This window comes from Mixophyes fleayi, chromosome 5, assembly GCF_038048845.1.
Source record: "Mixophyes fleayi isolate aMixFle1 chromosome 5, aMixFle1.hap1, whole genome shotgun sequence".
Taxonomy (NCBI): Eukaryota; Metazoa; Chordata; class Amphibia; order Anura; family Limnodynastidae; genus Mixophyes; species Mixophyes fleayi.
This window is the reverse complement of record NC_134406.1, coordinates 172,913,655-172,940,409: the sequence shown is the minus strand read 5'-3', so window position 1 is coordinate 172,940,409 and position 26,755 is coordinate 172,913,655. Positions and strand designations below refer to the sequence as shown.

The 26,755-nt window shown below is 41.0% G+C and overlaps 1 protein-coding gene across 1 annotated transcript; it reads left to right on the top strand.

Annotated features, from left to right (window-relative positions):
• Window positions 1-6,686: 6,686 nt before the first annotated feature.
• TXNDC5 (thioredoxin domain containing 5) lies at window positions 6,687-18,813 on the top strand. Its single transcript, XM_075213042.1, has 10 exons — window positions 6,687-6,966; window positions 9,381-9,530; window positions 10,215-10,320; window positions 10,810-10,906; window positions 13,435-13,550; window positions 14,257-14,343; window positions 14,499-14,624; window positions 15,574-15,656; window positions 15,851-15,980; window positions 18,088-18,813. Exons 1-10 carry the CDS (start codon window positions 6,791-6,793, stop codon window positions 18,208-18,210), a joined length of 1,194 nt encoding a protein of 397 aa, XP_075069143.1. The 5' UTR covers window positions 6,687-6,790; the 3' UTR covers window positions 18,211-18,813.
• Window positions 18,814-26,755: the final 7,942 nt, after the last annotated feature.

The window sequence follows — 26,755 nt, the reverse complement described above, 5'->3', positions numbered from 1 at the left end:
TTTGACTTCTTGCTGCTCTCTGATCATAGTGACTCCTTCCCATCTTTATATGCGGCCATGCTCTGAGGTAATATCTCCCTCACATATGTCCCATTTTACTTATATTCTCTCAGTTATATTCTTTAACCCCTCATGGCAGCAGGTCACTGACCAGCTACCAAATTGGCCGGGGGTTCCAGGGACCTCCTCCCCTCTGTCCGGGGTCCCTGGCTATCACTGTCACACCACACACTTCTCCTCAGCTCATACCAGTCTTATGTTGCTAAGCAACTGTTCCTGGTGTGTCTCCTAGTGCTTGGGCCACACATTCAGTCACTGGGAGGTGTGAATAATAACGGCAGTGGGACAGTGGCGGAACTACCATTGGTGCAGCAGATGCGGTTCAGCTGGACGGGGAACTAGCAAGCTGTGGGCCCCGGTTCCCTCCTCCCTGCTTCTCTGCACTGGGGCCCATAGCTCGCTAGTTCCACCGCTGCAGAGGGGGCATTACATAAGTGATACATTTATTACTGATTTATAATTCAATAAAAATGTGTGCAGTACCATAACTTTCAACTTACTAGCAAAAATAGCTAGATGAGCACAAAATGGAGCAGTTGCTTGACTTTGTACCCAGAACTAGAACCGGGATGTCAGTGACACTGTATCGAGTTTCAGACATATGCATGGGAACAGCTGAATTTGGTTCAACACAGTGTTCAAAAGAAGACAGAAGACTTTGCTGAAAATTAAAGTTTCTGATGCCCTTTGCGAAAAGGGTGTAGAGCTTAACTGAAAAGTGAAAGGAGCTTATTAGCAAGATCTACACTGCAACATAAATTATCTGTAGCACTGTCCTAGCTCCTAACATAAAAGTGTGTCCTTCTTTCTGCTACCATAGTGTACAAAGAATTGAACATGTGTTGTAGATGGTACTAATACCCTGTGCCATTATTGAATAATGATGATGTTTGTTTCTATTTCAGTCGAAAGTCATAAGTGGGACGGGTATCCTGGAGTGTATTAGCCTATCCACTAGGGCTGTGCAGTGCAATGAATAATTGTGGTCTTCAATGATATACTTGAGACTGCATTAAATGCTCAATAACTGGGGTGCAGAATAAGATGATGATGTGTGGTTGTTTCATATGACATTCAATATGCTGGTGTGAAATGCTGGACAAACTGTATTATATGTGCAGTACAATGGGCTGCATTATGTTATACACCAGTGGGGTACTGTATTACATGCTATAGAGTAGCACTGTATCATACCCCTCAACTGTCCCAATTTTCGTTCTCTGTCCCACCTGTGGACATGTTTGTCCTACGTGTGGGAACATTGGAAGGTATCCTCCGTTCACAGCACTGGTGGACGGGTACTTGTTACTGGTGCTTGCTGCAGTGTTTGAAGGGGAAAGGAAGTTTCTAATGGGCAGCCTAGTGCTTGACAGTGCTATGCAGTCCACTGGGGGAGTTGCCATGCCTCCATCATGACTGTCCTGGGTACTCAAATGTTGGGAGGGATGCTGTACTACATTCAGAACAATTCTATTTATTTTTTAAATCATGTCTTTTAATTTAACTTTTATGTATTTTATAAACATAAAGATTTATGTACTTAGTATCTAAAACTCAAACAGATGTGTCTGGATCCATACATCAAAAGAATGATACATAGAAAACAGTTACCCCAGGTATACATAAGATAAAACAGCAACAGAGTTTAAGCAATTACTGGGCACCCAGATAGCCTGCATATAGGACCATTATCCTATGATTGAAAAGCAATCTTTACTTGTTCATCTCATTTAGATTTTATTGTATTTATTAATTGAATTTCTTCTGGTGTATGCAAATCATTTGTGGCCCACAGTATTTTTGCCCATGGGCGCCGTTTTATGGAAACAGGGGTTTTCTTCTGCCATTCACATCCTTGTTGTAATAACCTTGACCAACACCATCAAATTGAATACATATTGGGATACATGTTTCCTCAGAGTATTTTCTAATGGAATTCCGTCCATCCATGGTGCTTTATTATTGTGAAATTATGTAATCGCAGCATCTATTTCCTCTTCTGAAATGGAGATATCTAAATAGTCCATAGAATCCAATGGCAATATCAGGGTTATTTTTCTCTAATTAGATAGTACATGTATATGTTTTGTATAAATTACATGGGATGTGTATAGGGGTTTATAAAAATTATGAAAGCCCTCAGCAATTTTGTCACATGTAAATTTGTGTATTGATCATTCAGTATGACCGGGGCTGCCCTTGCTAAACAGACCATAAAACTACCACTGCTATCTGCCTGAGTATATTGAACATACCTAGTGAAAAGCAGTCTATGCCTAGATTTGTCGAAGAGGTGATAAGACCACTCTTTCTGTGGTATCAGCTAGAATGACTTAGCCTCTTTTGTATGTGATGCAGTTTATTTTAACCTTGAGAATGTTTTAAGGCCTGCTACCCTGGTAATAAGAGTGCCCCTAAGTAATGGTTTTACAGCATCTCAGAGTAAATTGGTTTGGTATGGTTTAACAGTTTCCCTATCTATTCTGACTCCTCACCCATTAAAGTGTACGAGTATAAGGTATGCGTCCCCACACCCAATCCACTCATAGGAGCCACAGTTCCACGGAAAACAGGTTATATAACATAACTTGATGCAGGAGAGTAGGCACGAAGTGACCTTCTCCATGTTCTTACAGGCCACGGGTCTCAAATCACTGATGAATATACCTGTGCTGCAGCAAGGTGATATGGAAGGTATGCACTGTTGAGGACTACATTTGAAGAACCTTGGCCTATGGAACCATACATCACTATCTAATTGTCAGTCTAAGTTGTATTAGCCATTTTCAAACAGCACTGAAATCAAATATGGTTCCCCATGGCAACATCTGTTATTCACATTCAAATGCATGCTAGTTTTCAACAATCTGAAAAAATGACCAATGCTTTTCTTTAAGTTGAACAAAGGTTAGTGTAAATGAGCAGAATTTTCCATGTGAATCAATGATGATCTAAACTCTGGAATCTGCGTCTTTGACTGTCATTTCAGTGCTAGTATGAGAGAGTGCACCGCCGAGTTGCCTGTGCCTGTGAAGAGGGCGAGGATAGAAGAGAAGCCAAGAAGAGAAGATTACACTTACCAATCCGAGGATCCAGCGCAGGTAAGTCCATTCTCTCCGTCCTGAAAGGTCCCAGCAGCAGTGGGCAGGTGAGCCAATCAGGACTCATTTTCCCCTGTTGGCCAATCAGCGCTCGCAAAGCTGAGCCAATCCAAGCTCACCTTCGGCTGGTTGAATTTTTGGCACCTCGGTGAGCCAAACAAGACTCACTACGTTGCGGTGCAGCGCCAATGCGACAGCAGCTATTTAAGCCACGGTGCTATTTCAGAGGTCCAGCGGCAGAGAAAGCAGACGGACGTTGTGGGGAATCCGGAGCCCAGCAAGAGGCAAGTTGAGGACCTTGCCAGAGAAAAGCGGCCAGTTCAAGAGAAGAAGACGGTGGCAGTGGCAGGGAGCCCTTGTAAGGGCTAAGAGCAACACTGCCAAAACAAGCGGAAGAGCCAGGAAGCGGCGGCCAGAGAAGACTTGCCGCATCAACAGAAGAAGACATCCATGGCGGGGAGTCATTGTAAGGGCTAGGAATGACCCCAGAAGACAGCTGAAGCCACAGCTGTAAAGCGAAGAAGAGGCACCACCGGCTGGAGGGTCTGGAAGAACCGAAGATGTCGGGGACAAGATGATTATCCTGCGTGGAGCGGGAAAGTATAATTCCTGCTGGTTAAGTCGGGCATAAGGCCTGTAGCGCAAGTCGGGCACTAGGCCCATGGGCAAGTAGCGTGCATAAGGCGCTGCCTCATTAGGGAGTAAGTAGTGTCATGTGGGTGCAAGGCCCTTGAGTTAGTAGTACACGAGGACACAAAGGGAAGGCAAAAGGCCTCTGAAACAGTTGGGGCACGAGGCCTCTGGATAGTTAGAGCGTACGACCCTGTGAGAGTGCGGAGGCACCAGAGACCAAGTGTTAGTGACACCTGTGTGAGTGCAAAGGCACGTGGTCCTTGAGTAGGTCCGGAAGGGTACAAAGTCCTGAGTTCCTAAAGTGACAGGCTTAGAGGCCGGGTTTCCAGGCAGCAAATGGAGGTATGCGGCACATCTAGGTGCTGGCGGACACTGGTGACCCAGGGCAGATAAGATGTAGCAGAACTGTAATAAGAGTTTAGAGACCGGGACCGATCTGTTCTCCAGAGTGGTAAAAGGTAGGTCTGTGACCATTAGTAAGGTGGTCACTGACAGGTAATATACCAAATTGTAAGTTGTTGTTTTGAAGGTAACCTGTCTATCTCCTTCAGTATATTCCCCTGTAGGATCCAGATATCAGGCCCCACTAAAAACTATGCTGAGGTGGAGAGCAGTTGGGATGGGTCTGTGTGGACGGTAGGTGGTCCATCGTGAACAAGGTAGGACATCTGTGTGTGTCTGTTCCGTTCCTTGCAGGCGTTACACTAGCTGTGCCATGGAAGTGCTTAGGAAGAGAGTTTTCTTTTCAGGCAACATTCATCCATTCATTCAGCTTTTATTTGTTGCCCTATTTAAGTAAATGGTACTATAAAATATTTAAAAAATTTTCTTCTGATCATGGACAGCAGAATTAGTGGCGCTATATAAATAAATGATGATGATGACTTTTATTTTTTGAGGGAACTGTGTATGTTGCAACTGTGCCTTGAGAGCCAGTTTGTCTAGAAACTGCCCTTGCTCTGGTATAAATGTTTAGCAAGATATTTACAGTAGTTTATTGCTAATCTATTCCTAAAACATAAAATGTTTATGAAAATGGACATAACTACCAGGATAGCAGCTGCTGCAGGGCTTAGGACCTGTGTAACTACCACCTATGCTGCTGTGGGCCATGTTTCCTCTCCCATCTCAGAGGAGAAAAAAAGCTCCAAATGAAGCCTTATAATGCTGTGCATGTCACACTGCATTCCAATGCTCCAACATTAAATTCTGCAGCCACCTTCAAAATTGTGCTATGGGGCCTACAAATATCTAGCTATGTCCATTTATGAATAAAGCTTTATATAAACATTGTACACACGATGAGTGGTCATTAAAATACAAATTTAAAGATCAGCGGTGTAAATGCATGAAAAAGGTCTGTGACAGGATGGACCGCCTATGCCACCCTATCTGTTGTTGCTGGGAACCGGCTGGGCTTACTTTGCCACCGTTCCCTTTCGTTATCCCAAATGCGCCCTTTTGCTGCAGTAGGAGGGGCTTACAATGCTGCCACCACTGAACTCCTTTATGGCGCTCAGAAACATGTTCCTTCTGGGTAACTGCCACTGCTAGTGTACTCCTGTGCTGGTACACTTGGGCTGGTAACTCCGGACCTCTTAATATGGATCCGGGTTGCTGTAGTTGGATCCTCCCTGGCCTATCACACTGACCAGAGCTGCATGTAGCAGGCAGAGCGGTGGTACTGGAAACGCTTGGGTCCAAACCTCAGACAGCCAGAGAACGGATTAGATTTTAGGGTCTAATCGGCAGGTCACAGGATTACAGCAATATTGAAGAAGTTGTCAAGCAGGTCTTTAAAGCAGAGTGATGTTTATTGCTCAAGTGTTCTGACAAGGACAGTTCCACTGATTAAAGGTATCAGTGGTCAGGTCAGATGGCCTTATCTGTGTAGAGTTTGTATGTTCTCCCCGTGTTTGCGTGGGTTTCCTCCAGGTGCTCCGGTTTCTTCCCACACTCCAAAAACATTCAAGTAGGTTAATTGGCTGCTAACAAAAAAATTGACCCTTGTCTGTCTCTCTCTCTATGTGTGTGTGTGTGTGTGTATGTTAGGTAATTTAGACTGTAAGCTCCAATGGGGCAGGGACTGATGTGAGTGAGTTCTCTGTACAGCGCTGCGGAATCAGTGGCGCTATATAAATAAATGGTGCTGATGATGAAGGTTGCAGTACATCTGTGGTGCTCAACAGTGTGTTTCGCAAAGTCACAAGGGGGTACATTTAATTATACTGCAGGTTTGAAAAAGATTCTAGTTAATTTATTTAGTACATTCTACAAAATGACAGCTAGAATCTGATTGGTTGCTATAGGCAACATCTCCACTTTTTCAAACCTGCAGTTTAGTAAATATACCCCCAAGGAGGGAATTCAATTGAGCGTGAGGTCCCATAGGAGCCTTGCACAATGTGTCTCTGTGGGATGTTCGGTACCTAAAACACTGCTGATTTTAATACCCAGAAGTGTAAACAGCGGGACCTCTTTATTGAATCCCCAAGACTCAATGTACCATTATTCTGCAACCCTCAAAAAATATTTTAGAATAGACTATATGGCATATCTGAAAATCAGAGGACCCAAAAACAGACTGTGCACCTCTGTGGTAGATTGTGCTGATTCATTACATAAACCTGACAAGTCAGAATTAACTCTATATTTGGAATTGAAAAAGATAATTGACCAAACTAACTGAATTGCTAAAGACTGAGATAAGATCAGCAAGTTCCTCACAACTAATTACTGCTATTTCCTCTTACACAAAATGTGTTCCAGTGTTTCACAATAAAGACAAAGGAAGAACCCCCTGTAACAGTCTGTGGTAATACACCTGGATATTATAGTGAGTGTTCCTCCTCCTCCAGCCTCTGTAGCAGCCCCCGTGCTACGATAAACCCTCCTCCTCTCCCGTCTCTCTGCTCGGCCGGGAAGCCTCTGTATAGTGTCTCCTCCTCCTTGTGTACCGGACCAGGCCGATCCTTGCTGTGTCTCTGCCCGAAAAGATGATACGAGGCCGGTGCGCGCTGCTCCTATGGGTCCTGGTTATCAGTGTGTCCGGGGAGCTGGGGGTCCAGGAGGAGGAGGAGGATGACCCGCACAACAAGCACCTCTACTCGGCGGAGATGTTCAACCATGCCGTTAAACAGTCTCCACACTTCATTATGTTCTTCGCTCCCTGGTAAAAGCAGCCAGGGAACTGGCGGGTGGGGCAATATGAATGTATACGTGTATAGATAATACCTATGGATATGTGCTTATAATTGTATTCCGCTCTGAAACCCTAATGCTAGTACTCGTGTAATGCACTGGTTACTTACAGACAAGTTATTCCTCAGATAACCACTGTGTAAATATAGACCCATTCTTGTAAGCAGTACATGTGTTATGGGGGCTGAAGGGCTGATTGACATCAGCTGCAAAACTGGAAACTCCAGCAAGGCCTAAAGCAAATCGCTGTGTGTTTGGTTATTCGGAAATCCAATAATGACTATTCTCACATTTATCTATAGCATATCATGGCAGTGTAACTTTTAATGGCTCTGTACCAATTAGCGATTCACACATAGTCCTAACATTCTCTGCAATGCTTAATGCTAGAATTGTGTTATCTTGCTTATCAGTGGCCTGTAAACAGGAGGGTTTGATTGTTGACCTCTTTGATAACATTTTGCCAGTCACTGCCTCCTTCTGATATTTAACCCTATTTTGCCTGGCTGTGCTTTGTTTTAAATAGTGTCTTACCAACTAGATTTTAAGTGGTTTTTATGTATCTCTTCTGTAGGGTTATTTAATAGACAAAAGTAGAGATTAATCCCAGTGCTTCTTTTCACATTTTAACATTTAAATTGTGAGCAGCCATATGGTGTTGCAGCTCTTTTTTATTTATAAAGTGAAATGTCACTTTAGACCCTGTCTATTGTAAAAATGAATATTACACACTTTCTAAGTATTGCCTTCAGGTCACTATAGTGTTTGGACATTCCATTTCTCTCTTGGCCTTAGTTGATCAGTAAAGTGGGTGTGAGGTGCTGCTGACGTGGCTTAGGATTCTTGGCATTAGTTTTCCTGTGGTTAGGGGGTTGTCCTTGCAAGACTGGGATGATGCTTCACTCTGAGGCAATAAAAGGCTAGTCAGATTGTCATACGTTGCATTTACACACTACTTTACTATTATTTCTATAGCACCAACAATTTATGCAGCTATTTACAGAGAATGTTTCCTCATTCTCCTCAGTAGTTCGCTACTTCATTAATAACTTGTCTGATTAGTTTAGCAAAAAATCAATGTGTGTGGTGACCATAAAACACCTATAGACTGACTACAACGAAAAAGTTAATCGCAGTTTGCTCTTTGAATGTCAACCACTGTTTAATTATGTACATTAATATTTTCTCAAACTTTTAGCTTGATACTTTTGTTTTTGCTAGCAGCTAATAAGGTTGACAGGGCAACAACTATAAGATCTTTTTTACAGGTTAAGGGGATGGAGGAATTGAAAGAGCATTATTTTGGCTTTATTATGGTCTATTGACTCAATGGGGGTATTCAATTGTCAGCGAGTTTGGTTAACTTTACCTGCAATTCAATTCCATTTTTAACGCTACAGTTTTTTTTTTCATGAAACGTGGCGGGTAAAACAGGAAAACATGCTGTTTTACATAATATTCAAAAAACAATCCTTTTGGGTCAAATACATTTATTCAGATTTTTTTAAAAGAACTCCATGAAAGTAGACTGTCTTTAATTCCTACAGCCACAGTTGGCACCCTGTTCTTTTTTTTTTTTTTACCATTTAGTGATATAATAGTTAACATCCAACAGACATTAGTCATTGGGAACACAAATGTTTGTTATTATGACTGGGCCCATCACACATACTCTCTGAAAATAAGTGTTTCGGTATTGCAGGAATTCTGGATGGAATACAGTTTTTAGGCATCTGGCCGACACACCTTATGAAAATACTTTGGTATATCCATATTATTACATTCTCATCTCCATTATAGAAATGATTTGCTTAGAGATAGTCTACATCTTCCAACACTGTTATGCAGATGATACCTCCACTGTCTTATGGTATAAACCTCCTACTCGGGTGGAGTTTGTATGGACCTGTTTTGGTTAGGGATATGTGTGCAGTTTTGACCCACAATCGTTTACAAGCAGCGACAGGTTGAAATTTTGTGTGGTTAGACAATTTAACACCGCAGGCCACTATGGGCTCACCTACTCGTGTTGCACAGTCCTGAAACAGATGGGAGGTAGTTAGATAGCAGTATTCCAGTTCCTTCCTTTAGTTACAGGATGACATGGTCTAACTCCTGGGATTTATCTACCCTTGTGAGTCTATATGTACATACAGTGGATCACTACTATTTCAGACTAAAGGTGCAAGATGCAGCATCCTTGCGGTGCTGTCCCTCCCAGTTCATTAGTAGTGTGGCGTGGTTATAGACTGGTGCCTAATGAATGTCGCCCAATTGTGCTGTCGGTCTGAAAGTTTTGTTTGCATTTAGAGTGTTCTGAAAACTCATGAATTGAAATATACAATAAATGTATTTAGGCATGAAAAACTTTGTTTTCATTGTTAGGTGTGGTCACTGCCAACGTCTGCAGCCAACCTGGAATGAACTGGGTGATAAGTTTAACAATATGGATAAGACTCCTGTTTATGTTGCCAAGGTGGATTGTACAGTGGAGAACACAATATGTTCAGATAATGGAGTCCGAGGGTACCCCACGTAAGTTTCTAAAATGATCAGCATGGTAAACGTACGCAATTTGATTCTTCCTGTATCATGTTTACTTTTGCCCCTACCTTTCTGCACACTTGGCATTATATTGTCAGAAACTGTTCCTGAAAGTAAAGCCCATGAATTCACTAGAATCTAGTGACCTCACTGAAGGTACTTTGAATATTGGCCTAACCCACACAATGGATGCCCTCACTGTGTCCTTGACTGGTACACTTTAAACAGTGTAGTGTGAATAAAATCAATTGAAGTAGACTGTAATGTGGAGCAGAAGTAGCATGAATGGCTTACTTTCACTTTTATGCGGATCTGTTAATGTAATGTAATCCCCTTCTTTTTTGTGTGCATTTGGGCAATTACCATTCCAGATTATATTCAATAAAAAATGAATAGCTTTAAACCCATTCACAAATACTACGTCTTCTTGTATTTGGTAAGTTTTGTTGGCTAACAATTATATTTTACATTGATAAGATGGGAATTAAAATCTTTAATGGTAAACCTATTTCATGTATGACTTTGCTAAAAAATTAGTTTATTTTTTTTTATTTGGAAAGGCATTTTATTCAAAGATTTGTGTCATTTTCCTGCCATTTCATGTTTGTTGCCCGTTTATATAGATCATCGCATGTGTGGTGATTATTAATGTTTCCTCTCATTGTTATCTTTCAGTCTAAAGCTGTTTAAACCGGGCCAAGAAGCTGTGAAGTACCAGGGCACAAGGGACTTCCAGGCTCTGAAAAACTGGATGCTCCAGACTGTAAATGAGGAACCAGAAGTGAGTGTCCAGGAAATGTCCTTCCTGATGGGTTTTTGTTGTGTTTCTGTAGATGTTGCTTTGCCATTTCTCTATTTAATTTGGTGCTTCAGTTAATTCAAGTAGGGGGATTGTTCTGTTTTTTTTATTTTTTGTTTTGGATGAATATTAACACTAGTTGTGAGTTATTTAAATGATGTCACCTGGTCTAAAGCAGAGAGTGTCCAGTTGTATCTGGCAGTTCTACTGCTTACCATCAGATCTCTCGTCTGCTTCCACAGCCCTGCTAGCTGCATGAAACTTGTTAAACGTTTGGTAGGAAATGAAATAATGATGCAAAAATATCACTGCCCAGGTGTTTGTGTATGAAGTTTCACTATGATTTTTCGATTGTAGAAGACCAAATATATATTTTAAATGGAAGGTTTGTTCAGAAAGTGTCTGTTTTACAGTGTGAAGTGATGTGTAAAATATGCAAATTGTATGACTGATACAAAATATCTTCTATAGAAACCAGCAGTTGAACAAGAAGTCCCCAAAATTTTGGAAGCCAAACAGGGCCTGTACGAGCTTACCTCAGGAAACTTCAAGGACCATATAGCTGAAGGTATGCTGTTCGTTTGATCAGTTAAAATGTATCAATGTATACTTGTTGATCCATTGTTGGCATTGATAAAGTCAGCATGTATAACTTTATTATGTTACTTTTTGCATTTTTGTTTTTGATTGTTTGTTTTTAACATGTGAAGGGTTTGTCTACTTTAGGAAAACCCTTTCTCCATAAAACAGTCCTGTCTCTACTGGTTTCAGGTATAAACAAGGGCTAATTCTATTTGCTGGATAGTGCAAGTTAAATATGCAAAATAGACCCTTCTATAGCCCCGAATTGTGAAAATCACATGGTGCGCCTGTGAATGCCACTATATTCTCATCTAAACCGCGCCCAGCTACACCTATAAATAATCATGCTACAATGTGAATATTTGAGGGTTTCATACCACACTCCGTATTGAACATCTAAAAGCTGAGTATATAAAACATGGGCACAAAAATGTCAGTTTTGACAAATTTTAGATTACGAACAAATTCCAAACCAAAATCTTTAGTTCTTTAGATAAGTAGCATGTTCTTTATCTTCAAAAGTCTTCTATTTCTTGACGGGGGCCTTTTTCTCAAATTCTTGAACAGAAAAGAAAAAAATATGTAATGTAGTAACTTTATAAACACCTCTCCAAAAAAAGTAACTAAAAAAACCCTCCTATATTGAAATTATGTTGGAAATTCTTCACCACGAATATTTAGTGGCACTGAGATCAAGTATCATTCATTCATTGTGTAATCTAAGATGCTACATCACTAAGAGCCGCTTTTGTGGTTGCCCTCACTTTATAAATCAATATAAAACCACACTCTGTATAAACAAACAATTATCCTCCTTTAAGTTCACATCAGATCCTACATTAAAACATTTCGAATCTCCCTTAATAACAACCTTTTGATTACTATAGATAAAATAACACCAATCTCCATGCATTCATATAAAAAAAAGAATGCACTTATGATATTACATATTGGCTGAAAACATTCCGTTAGGTACTAATTGCCTGGACCTTGGGGGGGGGCAGGGAACAAAAGTTTCTTGGAAGATCCTGGGTGAGATACATGCATATTTTGGAGTTCTTTCTTAGATGTATTTAACAAGATCTGGATACAGATTGGATGTGGGGAATAAAGGACAGTTTGGAGTCAAGGATGACACCTCGGCAGCAGGCTTTAGGGGTACGGTTTATGATCTACAGATATATTGATAGGTAGAGTCTGTTGGCTGACGATAATATAGAGAAAAGCGGAGGGCATAGGACTGAACTTGTGGTACTCTTAACAGAGGAGAGTTAGGTGGTGGGTTGAGAAGTAGGATGATAACCAGTATTGGACAGTGTCTTGTCTTATTGAATGTAGCGCTTGTATGAGAAGCGAGTAGCCAACATTGTGAAATGCAGTAGAGGGCAAATGGTAGAAGTGAGTAGTGACCTTTATACTTGCCAGTGATTGACCACCTTAGTCAGTAGACAACAGACTGATTTGTGAAGGGATAAGGGGAGTAGAAGAATAGATATTTCATATTTGTGGGATCAAATGAAGAGAAGGTGTGGGAAAGGAATTGAGCAGATTGTTGCTCAGGGTAATGTTAGATCTTGTCCTTTAAGTAAGAACTACTTGGCAGAGATGGTGTAAGTGTTGACGTGGGGAAGTTGAAAAAGAAATTTAAATGTATTTAAGAGACATTTGACAGAGATGAGATGACTGAATATATATTTGTTTGGCAATGTCCAGAACATTTTGGTGGAGTGATAGATAGCGGTATACCAGAGGGAGTTAATTACTTTTGCAAATGTCATTCTACTTTACAGGAGAGTTTTTGAAGGCATCACATTTCTTTAGTACGCCAGGACTGAGATTGTGTACGATGCAGAGAGGAAAGATTAGCTATTTGATCAAGGGCTCTTGCTAGAGAGAGGTTAAGATATGGTCTCCCAGATTGGGATATAAGAAGGTAGAAATTAGGTAGAGAATGTGTTGCAGTGATGGGGAGCGTGCTAACTGTGTTAAGTGGTGTAGGATAGCTTGCAGGTGATTTGGTGTAGGTCTGAGACAGGGAAGTGTTGTTAAAGAAATCCGAAACTGAACGTTTGGAGAAATCAAAATGACTATGGAGGCCGTCACAATTAGTGAAGAAGCCTGTCCACTGGCAAAGACTGAGAGTGTAGAGATGGTTTGGAGGGGAATGTTGATCAATTTTGATGTTGAAATTGCCCATGAAGATGGTGGGGGTGCTAGAGTATAATAAATAAAGTAGCCAGGCAGAAAAATGTTCAAGGAATTGTTGGGGTGGTCCAACGGGACAATATATCATAGCAACATGCAGAGAAAATGGGTTGAACATCTTGATGCTAAGCTAGGGGCATTGTCCATTCACAAAATTACATGCCCTATGTTTTCTTACTGTTGCTTCACTAGAGAACTTCATGGTGGAAAGTGCATTCAAGCTCTCATCACAGGATGGTCAATTTTGCTACAATATGTCCCCTTGAACTTTATTGCTCCCTAAAGGTAAACCTTTTCGTTGTTTTGCAGGAAACCATTTCATCAAATTCTTTGCCCCTTGGTGTGGTCATTGCAAATCCTTAGCCCCTGCATGGGAACAACTGGCATCCTCATTTCATGACTCTGAAACCATCAAGATTGCCAAGGTATATAAAGAGCCACAAGATCCATTGTAAGCATCAGTAGTGGGACTTACTGTACACTCTAGGCCTCTGTGTGCAGGGCTATTTGGACAATGGTGTATTTTCTATTCACAGCACTGCGAGACTCCTCGCTCCACTTTATGCTGTTGTGCATTTCTGCTTCACAGATCACATTCTGGCACTTTGTCCTTTTTAAATACCTTGTTTTCCATATGCGTTGTCAGCTAATCTAAATGATCCTTTTGTAGGAGCTTGTGAACTTTATAATATTCCTGGGAATTGATAGTGAGTCACTCGGTGCATGCATACCCTCTATTGTCAGAGCTTTACACAACTAAATTATGCTTGTCTACCTTGTTGTCTTCATGTATACTCAATGAGAGCCTATCAGTGAAAATTACAAGCTTAGTAGTGGTGGGCAATAAAAGTATTTTTTATTCTAAAAATAAATGGGCTACTCACTATGGCTGGTGTTGTGTGATTTAAGTTCTATATCATTAAGAAGTATCTACCCAGCGACGAATGCTGCCTTTTAATGGATACTATCTGATATATGTATGTGTGTGGTAAATTATCAGCTGTAGGCAAATATTAGCCTGTCATGTGATGGGTTTCCCCCTCCCCCCCCCCCCAACAACTATGTACATATAAAACTGTATTTTGGTCATACATGGTCCTGGTTTAACTTGCACACTGTTTCCTTTCATAGGTTGATTGCACTCAACATAATGAACTCTGCTCTGACAACCAAGTACGTGGCTATCCAACCTTGCTTTGGTTTAGAAATGGTGAAAAGGTAAGTGATCAGCGAAAGTGCATCTACATTCTCTTCCTCCTGTAGAACATCTGCACTCAGTTTCTATATATTTGGAACCAGTTTGTCCATACCGTGCCTTTGTGTGGCAATTTTAATAAAATAACTTGTATAACTACTGCTTCTTGCTATTCCAGGTGGACCAATACAAGGGGAAGCGGGATTTGGATTCCATGAAAGAGTATGCGGAAAGCCAGCTGAACACTGCAGATGAAAAGGAAGCAGATGTCCAAGTACAAACTGAAGAGCCCGTAGCAATAGAAGTGGGTAGCACTTTGCACTTGCATAGTAATTGTTGTGGGCTTACTTGATAAGGCATGGTAATACTGTAGTTGATAAATCTGCAACTCCAGGCCAATCTTCTACTATATTCTTGACACAACGGACACACACAATTTGTGGAACCTACTTCAGTTTGTCCAACAGGCATGGGCTATAGTAAAGCCAGATGGATCTGCTTTCTACTTTTTTACATTCTGGGTAATTAATATACTGTTTTTTTTGGGAAAGCAGCTTAATGTTTAGCACTGGTTAGGGGTTCTGGCTAAATAAAATAACAACAATAGAAATACCTCTAGTTCAAATCTTTGTTTACTCCTTGTTAGCTTTTTTTTTTCCCCTCTGTGTTTGTTACCAAATGCTAGATTATAAGCTTCATTAGTGAGTGAAACAACCGAAAAAATATATACTTTTCCCGACATGTAGAACAGGACTTGGCAATTTGTGTCTGTACTTGGCTTATAGAGCTTGAGGCACACAGCTGTGTGATGGGTGTTTTGATACAACACACTTCTATATTTTTTTTTTAGTGTTTTTATTTTTCATGTATGTATAAGACATAGCTGTGAACCATAGCTGCAAACAGATCCCAACAGTTGCACTGTCCAGTACTTGTGGTCAATAATACAAATTTGACAAATTGATTTTATTGCTGTTTTTAGAGGCGTAAACACATAGTACCTTTGTAAATTGCATAATTCTGATGTCTCCACTGAAGAAGAAGTAAAAGGCATGCCATTTTTCAATTTTAGTTATTTGTGTATTTACTAGGTGATTAATTTTGTCACACTTCATGCAGCACTGAGTTAAACAGAGCACATTTATTTTCTATGGGCAATTGAGTAAAGAGCTGCGCTCTACCCGACACCCTTCATTAAGACGTGAAGCGGCTGAGTGTAGGCCACTAACTAAATGCTGTTTTATCTCTTCCAGTCCAAGGTCCTGTCTCTTACTGAAGCTAACTTTGACCAGACTATTGCCACAGGTGTCAGCTTTATAAAGTTCTATGCACCATGGTGAGTATTTTAGCTGTAGAAATGTGGATTCCCCAGACTGTTATGTTTGCTGTGGTTTGAGGTATTTGATTTAGTAGTGCAGCAAAGGAAATTTTATGAACTGTACTGTTAGATTACAATTTGTGCGCTGGTGTTGGGAAATCTTCCATGGATTCTACAAATTGGTTCATGCTGTAATGTTGTGCTTTCTTAAGGTGTGGACACTGTAAACATCTTGCTCCTACATGGGAGGATCTCTCAAAAAAGGAGTTTGTTGGTTTGAGTGATGTTAAAATTGCCAAGGTTGACTGCACTGCTGAGCGATCCCTATGTAACAGATTCTCGGTAAGTCTCCGCGCCTACCTAGTTCACCTAATTCCTTATTGCTTAGTTGGAAAGTGTTTGTTTGCTGTTTTTCTTAAAGGAATAGTTATGTGGCCTTACCACAACTTGGGTTGTTAAAAAAAAAAAAAAAAAGTCTTTGTGTGAGAGGGGTAATTTTTCCTCCTATACATTCTAGTTTAATTTTATAGCCTGCATGTTTTCTTCAGTCTATCATACTAGCCTCTACTATTTTCACTTGTCTCTGATACAAAAGCATCTGGCCAGTTTTGGGTGGAAGAATTAGACATTCTGGCTTGCCAACCCATAGTTTAAACATGTATATTGTTTAACTGCATGAAGACTGCAGGGGTTTGCCCCTATACCACCACTGCACATGAGTACAATGTACTCATATGAACAACAGATTTGTGGGGCTAGGATTAGAATATTGGGGTTGGCTGGGGTAACTCATCTCGCTGCATATTTGCAAACTTTACTGCAAGTGTTTAAGGGATTGAGTGTGTTAGGTCCAGTAAAAGGGAAGTTCTTTTCTTCTCTATATAGATTTGTTTTCCATGTGTGTGGGCAGTGTAAATATTTAGCATTAATGGATTGTATGGACTACTTATGGTATATACATAGTTGGGCTTGCTTCTGTTCCTGCCAGTGAGTGAAGTGAGTTACCTCATTTTCATTCATTCCTAGGCCATGTGTGGTGATTTAAGGAAGGTTGGGTTAGGGTTACAAAAAATTAACCTGAGCAGATATCTTGTTTGGCAGGCAAAGTTTTAAGGAACCTCCGTAAGGGCTTAAAGAAGGATTTTCACCTGTGTGTCAAGGATTGTTTACTTGCCAATTGATGTTTGAGTACATGTTGCCAGAAAATGTAAAATGTAATCCCCTGTAGCCCCCTTCCCCCAAGTGAGACCATGGTTAAGAGTTATCAGGTTTTGGACTGGCACAGGAGTTCAATCCAATACGCTGGATTTAAGATCTCGCTAGTTGGTAATGCACACCTGCCTCCCCTCATGTAAAAGAAACAAATAAAACCATTCCACTGCAGCAGTTTGTCCCTATATGGTATAAGTAAATGGAGGAGGATTTGGGACATGGAGAGGTGTGTGTGTGTTTTTTTGGCCAATTAATAGAAAGCATGGGGTATATTAATGACTTCAAGCATTGCTGAGGCTCAGGATGTGCCAGAGTTTATTGAGAGATCAAGATAGCGTTGTGCGGTGGGAGTAGAATGTTTGTCAGATGTATAAATCAGTGATAACACGTTTTAAATTTGATGGCCAGTGTAAGCTACCCGTATGCGGACTAACACGGGGGAGAGGATTCTGTGGAAGCAGAAACTGCTAATGGAGTAAATGTAGAGGCAAGAGACACCGATCACAGACTTGGTAATTATGTGGTAAATTTAGGGAATGGGTGGAAGAAGGGCAGGTCTAGATTATCTGTCTTACAACTATCTCTTCCTGTGTGTCTCAGATTGTGGCTGTAGGTAAAACACAATTATTCTTTAACTTTTACGTTGTGCCAGGATATTCTGTATGCTTGCCAAACGGAACATACCATGAAACAACAATACCAATGAAACTGAAAAAAGTAAACGTGCCCTGCTCACAGGATGTTAGTTTTGTGGGGTAGAAATAGAAAGACTGCTTCAGATATAAATAAATAAAGGTAATACTATAACCTAGGGGTTTTTATGTGTGACCATCTGCATAAACTGAGTGATCTGAAAGAGTTAAACTCTAATCTGATTGCGCTCGTCTGTAAAAGTTTATGTATCATGTTCAAATCAGTCCTGTACAGTGCAAAATATAGCCCAGTATGAGACGGTCAACTAAGCTACTGTTTCACCAGTGCCCACACCTTTTTTTTATGTAACTTAAAATATTTTCTTAGTAGTCTATTGATTGGTAAGTTACATTCTACCATTACTTCTACCACTTTAGATGATATCCACGGGCTTCTTGCTACATGAATGACATCACAAATCACTTTGACCTTTTTGCTGTTTCTGAATTTGAACGGACCTGTATTTCTTACAGTAGAGTGCTTTTGGCTACTTTTTGGGCTTTGTCTGCTTTGTTAATCATGTTAAAAACCTTCCCTTTTTCAGGTGCGTGGGTATCCGTCATTGCTACTCTTTCGTGCTGGGGAAAAAGTTAGTGAGCATGAAGGAGCCAGAGATCTGGAAACGTTGCAGAACTATGTCTTGCGTCACTCCAGAGATGAACTATAAAACTGTCCTGAACCCTATGGGTTTGTGCCGTCTGTGTGGGCCAAACAGTTACTGAATTTTGTATATGCAGTACTACAGAGCGTCTTAAATTGATGATTTGTCTTCTAGGTATTCTGTTAGACACGTTTAATGCTTGAAAAGAAGTGAGGTGCAACAGTTTGTCTTTCAGAAGTGCCACAGAAACCTATATAGAGACATCTCAGGATGTAGGTTTATTATGCCACTATATGGACAATACCTCTTAAAGAGAATAGATTTAACAGTCTTTTAAACACATTTCTTGTTCACCTCTTTTTACCATTATGAAAATGTTCCTTATTGTCAGATTAGATGTGAAGTGCCTTACTTGCTGGGTGGGTAAGGGATGAAGGGTTATACTAAACAAATTATTTTTTTTCATTGTTCTGTGTGTAGTAAATGGATTCTGATTATAGTCTTCAGCGTATGTCAATGGTTTATTAGAAAATGTTACACTTTTTTTTTTTTTTTTACCTAATGGGAATGTAATTTTTGATCCTCTGTGTCAATGTGTACTGTAAGCCTAACCTTTTGTTTAGGTTCTAGGCAAGGCTGCCCCAATAAATGCAGCCTTCATGGACAACCCTTAATGTGTTGGATTTTTTGTTTATTGCCTCCAAATCTCTTGCTATACTTACAACAGTATAGTTTATACTCCATACTATCAATGTTTGGTTAGTACATTACTATATGGAGGCCCTATAATTTTTAATTAGAGGAGAAGTCTGATTGTATGATATGAGTGAAACACAATGTGTTTTGTAAATGTATATATCCCTCTGTTATGGAGGCTTATTCTCATGAACATGAAAATATTTCTGGCTTGGGGGGAAAAATTTACTTTTGCTGGCCCTTTGTTATTTCAGTGTTGGCCTCACCTGACTGAGTGCTATAATGACTAGCTCTCAGAAAGCTGGTGGTGCTATTCCTTACAACTATACAATAAAGGAAATGCGATATGTAAACAGGTAAAATAATTTACAAAATCTGCTGCAACATAGTCAGTGGCCACTTTATTAGTTACACCTTTTTATAGTACTGGGTAGGACTCCCTTTTGCACCCAGAACAGCCTGAATTATTCATAACATGGACTCATCAAGGTTCTGGAAACATTCCTTAGAGATTCTGATGTATGTTTACATAGATCAGAAACCTATGGCATTGTGCAGTTACTGCAGGTTTGTCAGCTGCATGTTCATGCTGGAATGTTCCACTCCACCACATCCCAAAAAGTCCTCTATTGGATTAAGATATAATGATTATAACGCTGAACTCATTGTCGTGTTCATGGAACCAGCTTGAGATGTGTTTTGTGACATATGTTAACCTGCTGGAAATAGGCAATAGAAGATGGGTAGACTGAGGCCATAAATGGATGCACATTAATCACAACACTACTCTACTACTCTGGTAGGCTGTGGCATTAAAGTAATTCTATTAATAAACCAGCAGATTAATAGGTGCTAAGACCTATCTCATAAGGGTACTTGTAAATGGTCAAATATTCATACAAAATTGATTCACAGAATGTTCAGAGAAAAGTCCACCTTTTTCAGGGGTTGATACTCCACAAGAATCTTAAATATTCTATGAGAGTATCTTTGTCTTAAATGTCCTTCATACAAGAACTCCACATAAATGGAAATATGAATTGATATGGTGAATTAAGTCACATACAAAATTGCAAATCACAACACCATGTGCTCCACTCCAACTAATTTCCTTTTTCCAAAAATTGCATTCACCAATAACGTGATGCGGTGTAAATATCAAATTGATCTTCCTTGGCCCCCTTTATGTGTTTGCCTGTGTTTTTTTTTTTACTTTTAATTTGTAACAGCAGGTAATAACAATACAGTTCATTGAGTTCAGTTAAATATTAAAGACATAAGCTACAAAAGAATAAATGCAACCTTCACAATGTGGTATATTCCATACAGTAGCTACGAGTTAAAGGCCTAGCGGGTGTAGGTAATAGTGAGGATCATTCCATCACCAAAGAGAGACCATGTGAGGTTGGGGGTATATAAAGATTGGGAAAGACTACTGGTGTTTTGATTTTTGCATTCGGGGAATGAAAGAGAAGTGGTTGGGGGGGGCACTGTCCAGTTTGGGTGTGTCCCTGCACAGAGACCTTTCTTATCCAGATGAAATGAGGAAGAGAGAGGCAGGCAAAAGGGGGTAAAGGGAGAGTAGGGGAAGTGGTAAGTCTCGGAGGCGGATAGAAGAGAGGCTCGAGAAATAAGGTAAAAGATACAATCAAAGGGGGGGAAAGAACATAGGCCTTTATTAAGACCGGCATATTGCTATTATTAAAAGTATTCCAAGGGCCGCACACTTAATGAAAAGCGGGACTGTATTGTGGAGGAGACTTGTCACATATTCCATGGAGGCAGTGTGCCAGGTTCTATTTAGAACAGCCTTTCCAGAGGATTACAAAGCTTTCTTCCAATCACTAGGTATCTGAAATTAAGCTGCGTTATATATGTGTCGAAAGAGTTTATCTGATTACTTAGAGATCCCTTTGATAGGCTGATACAGGAGCACAGATAACGGGTCCTTAGGCACATTAATTGAAGAACCTGCTTAACCAGAAGCAATACATCATCCCAAAATTTAGATACTAGAGGACAATCCCATCATATATGGAGGAAAGTTCCCATAGATTGGAGGCGTGGGGGTAGATAGAGTGCAATCTCGCAGGGACCATGTACCATCTCTAGTATAAATCTTGTAGGTATTTTCTTGAATGGCTGTACTAATGGAAGACCCTGAAATCCTTTGTCGAATGAGCGACCACTCCTCCTCGTCCACAGTTACTCCAAGATCCTGCTCCCATGCCCGTTCAAACGGTTCCGTGGGAGGGGATGAGGAGGACACGAGCAACCTGTACAGGATTGATATATAGCCACAACGTCCTGGGCTATAAAAGCAGTGATGTTCAAAGACCGCAGGGGGGGGGCCAAGCTTAGACGATTGTGTCTGGGTTTGTATAAAACTTTTTGCTTGCATATAGTGAAAATATAGGTTGCTTGGAAGATCATATTTCTCACTTAAGTCTGTGAAGGAACGTGGTGCATGCTCACCCATCAAGTGAAAGAAACTATCTAAACCCACCTTACTCCAGGGGTAAGCTAAAGCCTTAATGCAACCCGGAAGGAATCAAGGGTGTCTCCACAGCGGAGTGAGTGGCGAAGGGTAGGGGGCCAATGTGCATTGCTTGTTCAGTTTGTCCCATATCTCCAACGTAAAACGAATTGTGGGGGTGGCAGAGGCTGAGGCTGGTCTAATACGCTTGGGGATCCAGGGTAAAAAGTATACTCTATCTGGGGATAACAATTCTTCAATGTCCACCCATTTTTTAAGTACTACAGGTGATAGCCAAGAGAGGAGATGTGCCACTTGTGTGGTCCCCAGGCCCCCATTAAATTTAGATTGGGCTAGACAGAGCCTACTACATCTGGGTCTTTTACACTGCCACACAAAATTACAACAGAGAGACCGAATAGATCTCAGGAAGGAATCTGGTACTTTGACAGGGAGGGTTTGAAATAGGTATAACAGTCTGGGCAGGACATTCCTTTGGTATTGATTCTCCCGTACCACAAGATACAAAGAGAATTTCAGGTGAGTAGATCTTGTTTAATAGTAGATAGCAAAGGGGGATACTTGGCCTGAAACAGAGTTTCATAGGAAGTTGTGATGAAGACACTCTGGTATCAAATTGCACGAGGACGCCACTGAAAATCAAAGTTAAGTTCCAATAGTTTCTTGGTGTGAGGTGGAAGGTGTAGTGCGATCGCCTCCAATTTGGAATTACTCACTTTATATCCAGAGAGAGAACCAAAATTCTGCAACTCCATAAATACTTTAGGGAGGTTTGGGGTGAGGAGGACATCGTCCATGAAGAGAGAAATCTTATATTGTCTACTAATAACCTGGATTCCTTTCACATCTAGGTTCAGTCGAATCCGAGCCCCAAATGTTTCAATACATAGCGCATAAATGAGAGGAGAAAGAGGGCAACCCTGTCTCGTCCCATTATTATTTCCAGACACAGATGAACTCAAGCCATTCGTCGAGACTGAGGAGGACGGGTTATGGAATAGAGCTTGAATACCTTGAAGAAAAATTATCAAAGAATCAAGGGTTTTAAGGGTGTGAAACATAAATGGCCAAGAGAGCCTATCGAAGGCTTTCTCTGCGTCTAGTGCTAAAATTACAGAGGAAAGTTTGGATTGATTTATATAGGAAATCAAGTCTATAGTCATCCTGGTATTATCAAGGGCTTGCCTGTTAGGAACAAACCCAACTTAATCTGAGTCTATAAGTTGTGTCAGATTGTTGTTCAACCTGTTTGCTAGGATCTTAGTAAATAGCTTGATGTTCGTGTTTAGCAGAGAAATGGGCCGATAGTTGGCGCAAATTGTGATCTTTGTTGGGCTTGGGTATAACTATAATAGTGGAGTTGTGGTGTCTTTGTGAAATTTCCCACCTTGGAGGACCGAGTTAATAGTAGAAAGTAGATGCAGGGTCAGAATGTGTGCAAAAGTTTTATAGTACGAGATGGTAAATCCATCAGGAGCAGACGCCTTAGATGCTTTTTGGGACTTAAGGGCTACTTTATTCTCATCCCCAGTGATATCCTCGTTTAATTTGGAAGCTAAGTTCCTGTCTAGTTTTGGTAGGTTACAAGCCTTTAGAAATTGCTGAATAATGGTCGGTGAGGAGGATGAAGGGGGCCCATTGATATTTAGATCGTAGAGGGATTTGTAAAATCTGTGAAAAGAGTCATTGATAACTGTTGGGTCGTAATTAAGTGTACCCTTTTTATCTCTTGGCGGGCAGAGAAGCATATTCCATGGTGGGGAATCTACAAAAGGACAAGGAGGGGTGGTCGCCCTGTTTAAAGTGCGTTTCCTGTAAAATACAAAATCTGCTTTCAAGTTCTCAACAGTTCTATGTAGAAGTGAACTCTTTTGGGGGGGTGTTAAGTGTTAAGCCCTTTAACATTGATGAATACAAAAGTGAGAGACGTGGCTCCCTGCGGAAGCACTAGGAGCCGTACGAGAGTGAAAGAGGGGAGCAGGGGGAAGCAAGGTTTGAGTATCAGGGAAAGAAGAAGGGGGAGAGGAAGGGTACAGGAAGTGGGTAGTGATAAAGGGGTAGGGGTAGATAGTGGTCAACTACTCCCCCCAAAAAAGAATGAAGAGAGAAGTGGTCACTGAGATTGAGCCCACGGAAAGGTGGTAATTCAATCCTTCCTGGTTGGAACGGGTCGAATGGGCTTAGAGATTTGGTTTGCAAATGTTTGGAAGTGAGGTAATGGTATCAAGGAAAGGATGAGGACTATACTGTCCACACACTCCTAAAACCAAGAATGTATGGGGGGGCAAGGCCGGGCAGGCAAACCCAGCCCGACCCACCCAGAAACACACAATACAACTAAATATAAACCCTATAAAGTGTAAAAATAAAACAGCAAAATGAATGCAAGTACATATTGAACATTAGTAAAGACATAAAATATGAACCTGGAAAATCTTAGATTTCCACATAACCCGATGTGTTGAGATGCAGTCAAGCCCTGTAACCAGCCTCCAGGAGCCCCAGGCAGTGGGTGGAACCAAAATCTCTGCACAAACCGACCCGCGGTAGATAGACAGGCCAAAGCATCAGGAGGGGCAAAAGGACGTGACCACGGCTCAAACTGCAAATGGCTACATTAAAGAACGAGTAGGAAACCAAAACGTAACACAAGCATAGAAACAAATATAACTATTGAATATATAAGCACAAATTATGCGTATCAAAATTAAAAACCGAACTAACTGAGCTATAGTGAACAAATTAGTCTGCAAATTAACTACGAACAATTCCTCATAGCAGAATTGTTAGGTGCAGAAGTACATGCTCCGGTTGCCACAACACTGGGAGTTAAACCAAAATGGGTGCCAGGAAATCACAGGAACTTGAGTCCCAGCCTGGAGGGCTGACATGTAGAAAGGTTTCCTAGAAGAAAATAAGCCAAGAGCTAGCGTCACGGTTGGGAGACCGGATCCGGTGTCGTACGGCCCAAGTCGAGTTTTCGCAGCAGGTCTTTGCCTTCATTAGGATCCCGTGTGGTGATTTGTAGCCCTCCTGCTTCTACAATTAGGTGGAAAGGGAAGCATTACTTATATTTATATCCATGTTCACGTAGGGTTCTCGTGACTTCCCTTAGTTCTCTGCGCTTCAAGATTGTAGAGGGAGCCAGATCCTGAAAGACTTGAACCTTAGATTCTTCAAATAGAATATAGGGGGAGTTCCTGCTTCCTGTAGCTATGCTATCCTTGGTTTTAAAAGACAGAAATGTAAGGACAACATCTCTGGTAGATTCAGTGTCTTTAGGTCTGGGGCTCAAGGCCATGTGGGCTCGTTCAATATAGATATCTTGACCAGAGAGCTCAGGAACAAGGGCTTGAAATAGACGAACCAGGTACAGTTCTAGCTGCGGGTGATCCAACGACCTCGGAATGTTATGGATACAAAGATTGTTCTGAAGTTCTCTATTTTCAAGGTCCTCTGCTTGATCTTTAAAGAACATCAGTTCCCTGTGAAGGTAATATCTTGCGTCGCTTCCTGGTGCGTTTTGGAGTTTGAGTCCACTTTATGTTTAGTCAGTTGCGCAATTTTGTCTCTGAGATCAGTCGACAGTTTTTGAATTTCGACTGTAAAGGAGTTCTGAAGAGAGAGCATCATAGCTTGAACAGTAGCCAGAACGTCTGCGGACTCAGTCGGGCTTGCATATGAGGCTTGAGGAGATGAACGGGGGGAAGGTGGTGGTATGTGCGGGAGAATACTGTCTTCTCATATGTTGAAGGATCCCCGTTTGAGTCCCCCTCCTGCCCCTGGAGTTGCTTTTATGCCTAATGGGTATTGGAACACCAGAAAAGATTTATTGACAAAGAAAGTGTTTCCAGGTAGGCCGGGCCAGATATAATTAATTATGCTGACATAAGAAGAAAGGTGTACATTCCAAACTAGTGAATGATGTTTAAGACTTGTGATTGTACTAGGTATTGCTTATATTAAGCTCACAGCAACTGGAGGAATGTTACTGCTTACCCACTAGATGGCGATGTAGATACACTGGCACAGTACCTGTGTTATGCAGCAGCTCTGTACTCGATCCACTGACAGAGGAGATAGTAGAGATGAAGAGACCCACTCACAGACGCAAGAGAAGCCTGACAATGGCGGTAGTGACTAGAGATGCTCAGGCTCGGTTTCCCGAGAACCGAACACACCCAAACTTAGCATATCCGAGTACAGAGCTGAATTGGCTCGGTACTTTCGTGTTTTTTCAGAATGGAAAAGAGGTTAAACGTCATTGTTATGTTGCCAGAACTCGGCTCTCGCGAGTTTTGAAATCTATAAATACCACCCCCTCCCCCGCGGCGATCTAGCGCCATTTGAAAGAGGGACACAGAAGGGATAGCACAGTCTGTAGAGCAGTTGGGCAGCAACATAGATAGAACTGAAAGAGGAGGGTATAGCAGTGTTCAACAAAGTCTACAGTGACATTCAGGAGAGCTCCATTGCTAATTCTCATTGCTAAAAAATACAAATACTAGGCCTGGCAGGCTTTTCGTCTGACTTTGCAGTCAAATTGTACGTTGTTATATAGGTTACACACAAAGAGAAGAGCTCCATTGTTCATTGTCATTGCTGAAATACAAATACTAGGCCTGGCAGGCTTTTCTTCTGACCTTGCAGTCAAATTGTGTGTTGTTATATAGGTTACACACAAAGAGAAGAGCTCCATTGCTCATTGTCACTGCTGAAATACAAATACTAGGCCTGGCAGGCTTTTCTTCTGACTTTGCAGTCAAATTGTACGTTGTTATATAGGTTACACACAAAGAGAAGAGCTCCATTGCTCATTATCATTGCTGAAATACAAATACTAGGCCTGGCAGGCTTTTCTTCTGACTTTGCAGTCAAATTGTACGTTGTTATATAGGTTACACACAAAGAGAAGAGCTCCATTGCTCATTATCATTGCTGAAATACAAATAATAGGCCTGGCAGGCTTTTACTTCTGACTTTGCAGTCAAATTGTATGGTGTTATCAAAATGGATTCACAGCAGTACACAGAAAAGCAGGAGCACCGAGCAGCTGCTGGCACCAGTCATGATGATAGTAATCCCTCTACGTCATCTGGTAAAGCCTATCTAAAACTGCATAGTGTTTTTAAGTCAGGGAAACAAAAATGTAAAAAAACACCTTTTACCTTGGTCTAGAAAAAAGACCTGTAATCCAGGCACAGTTATCTGCAGAAAACAATAAAGTTGCCAACATGCCATTCTACACACGCAGTGGCAAAGAAAGAATGAGGCCTTCGCCTTTCTCTATGAGTGCGAGTTCTGCAACTGTCATTGAGGCATCTTCTTGTAAGGTCAGTCGTGACCAAGCAAGACCTTGTCATTCGGAAGCCAAAAGTGGTGCCCAAATACTTTTAAGTGTAAAAGCTGAGCTGGAAG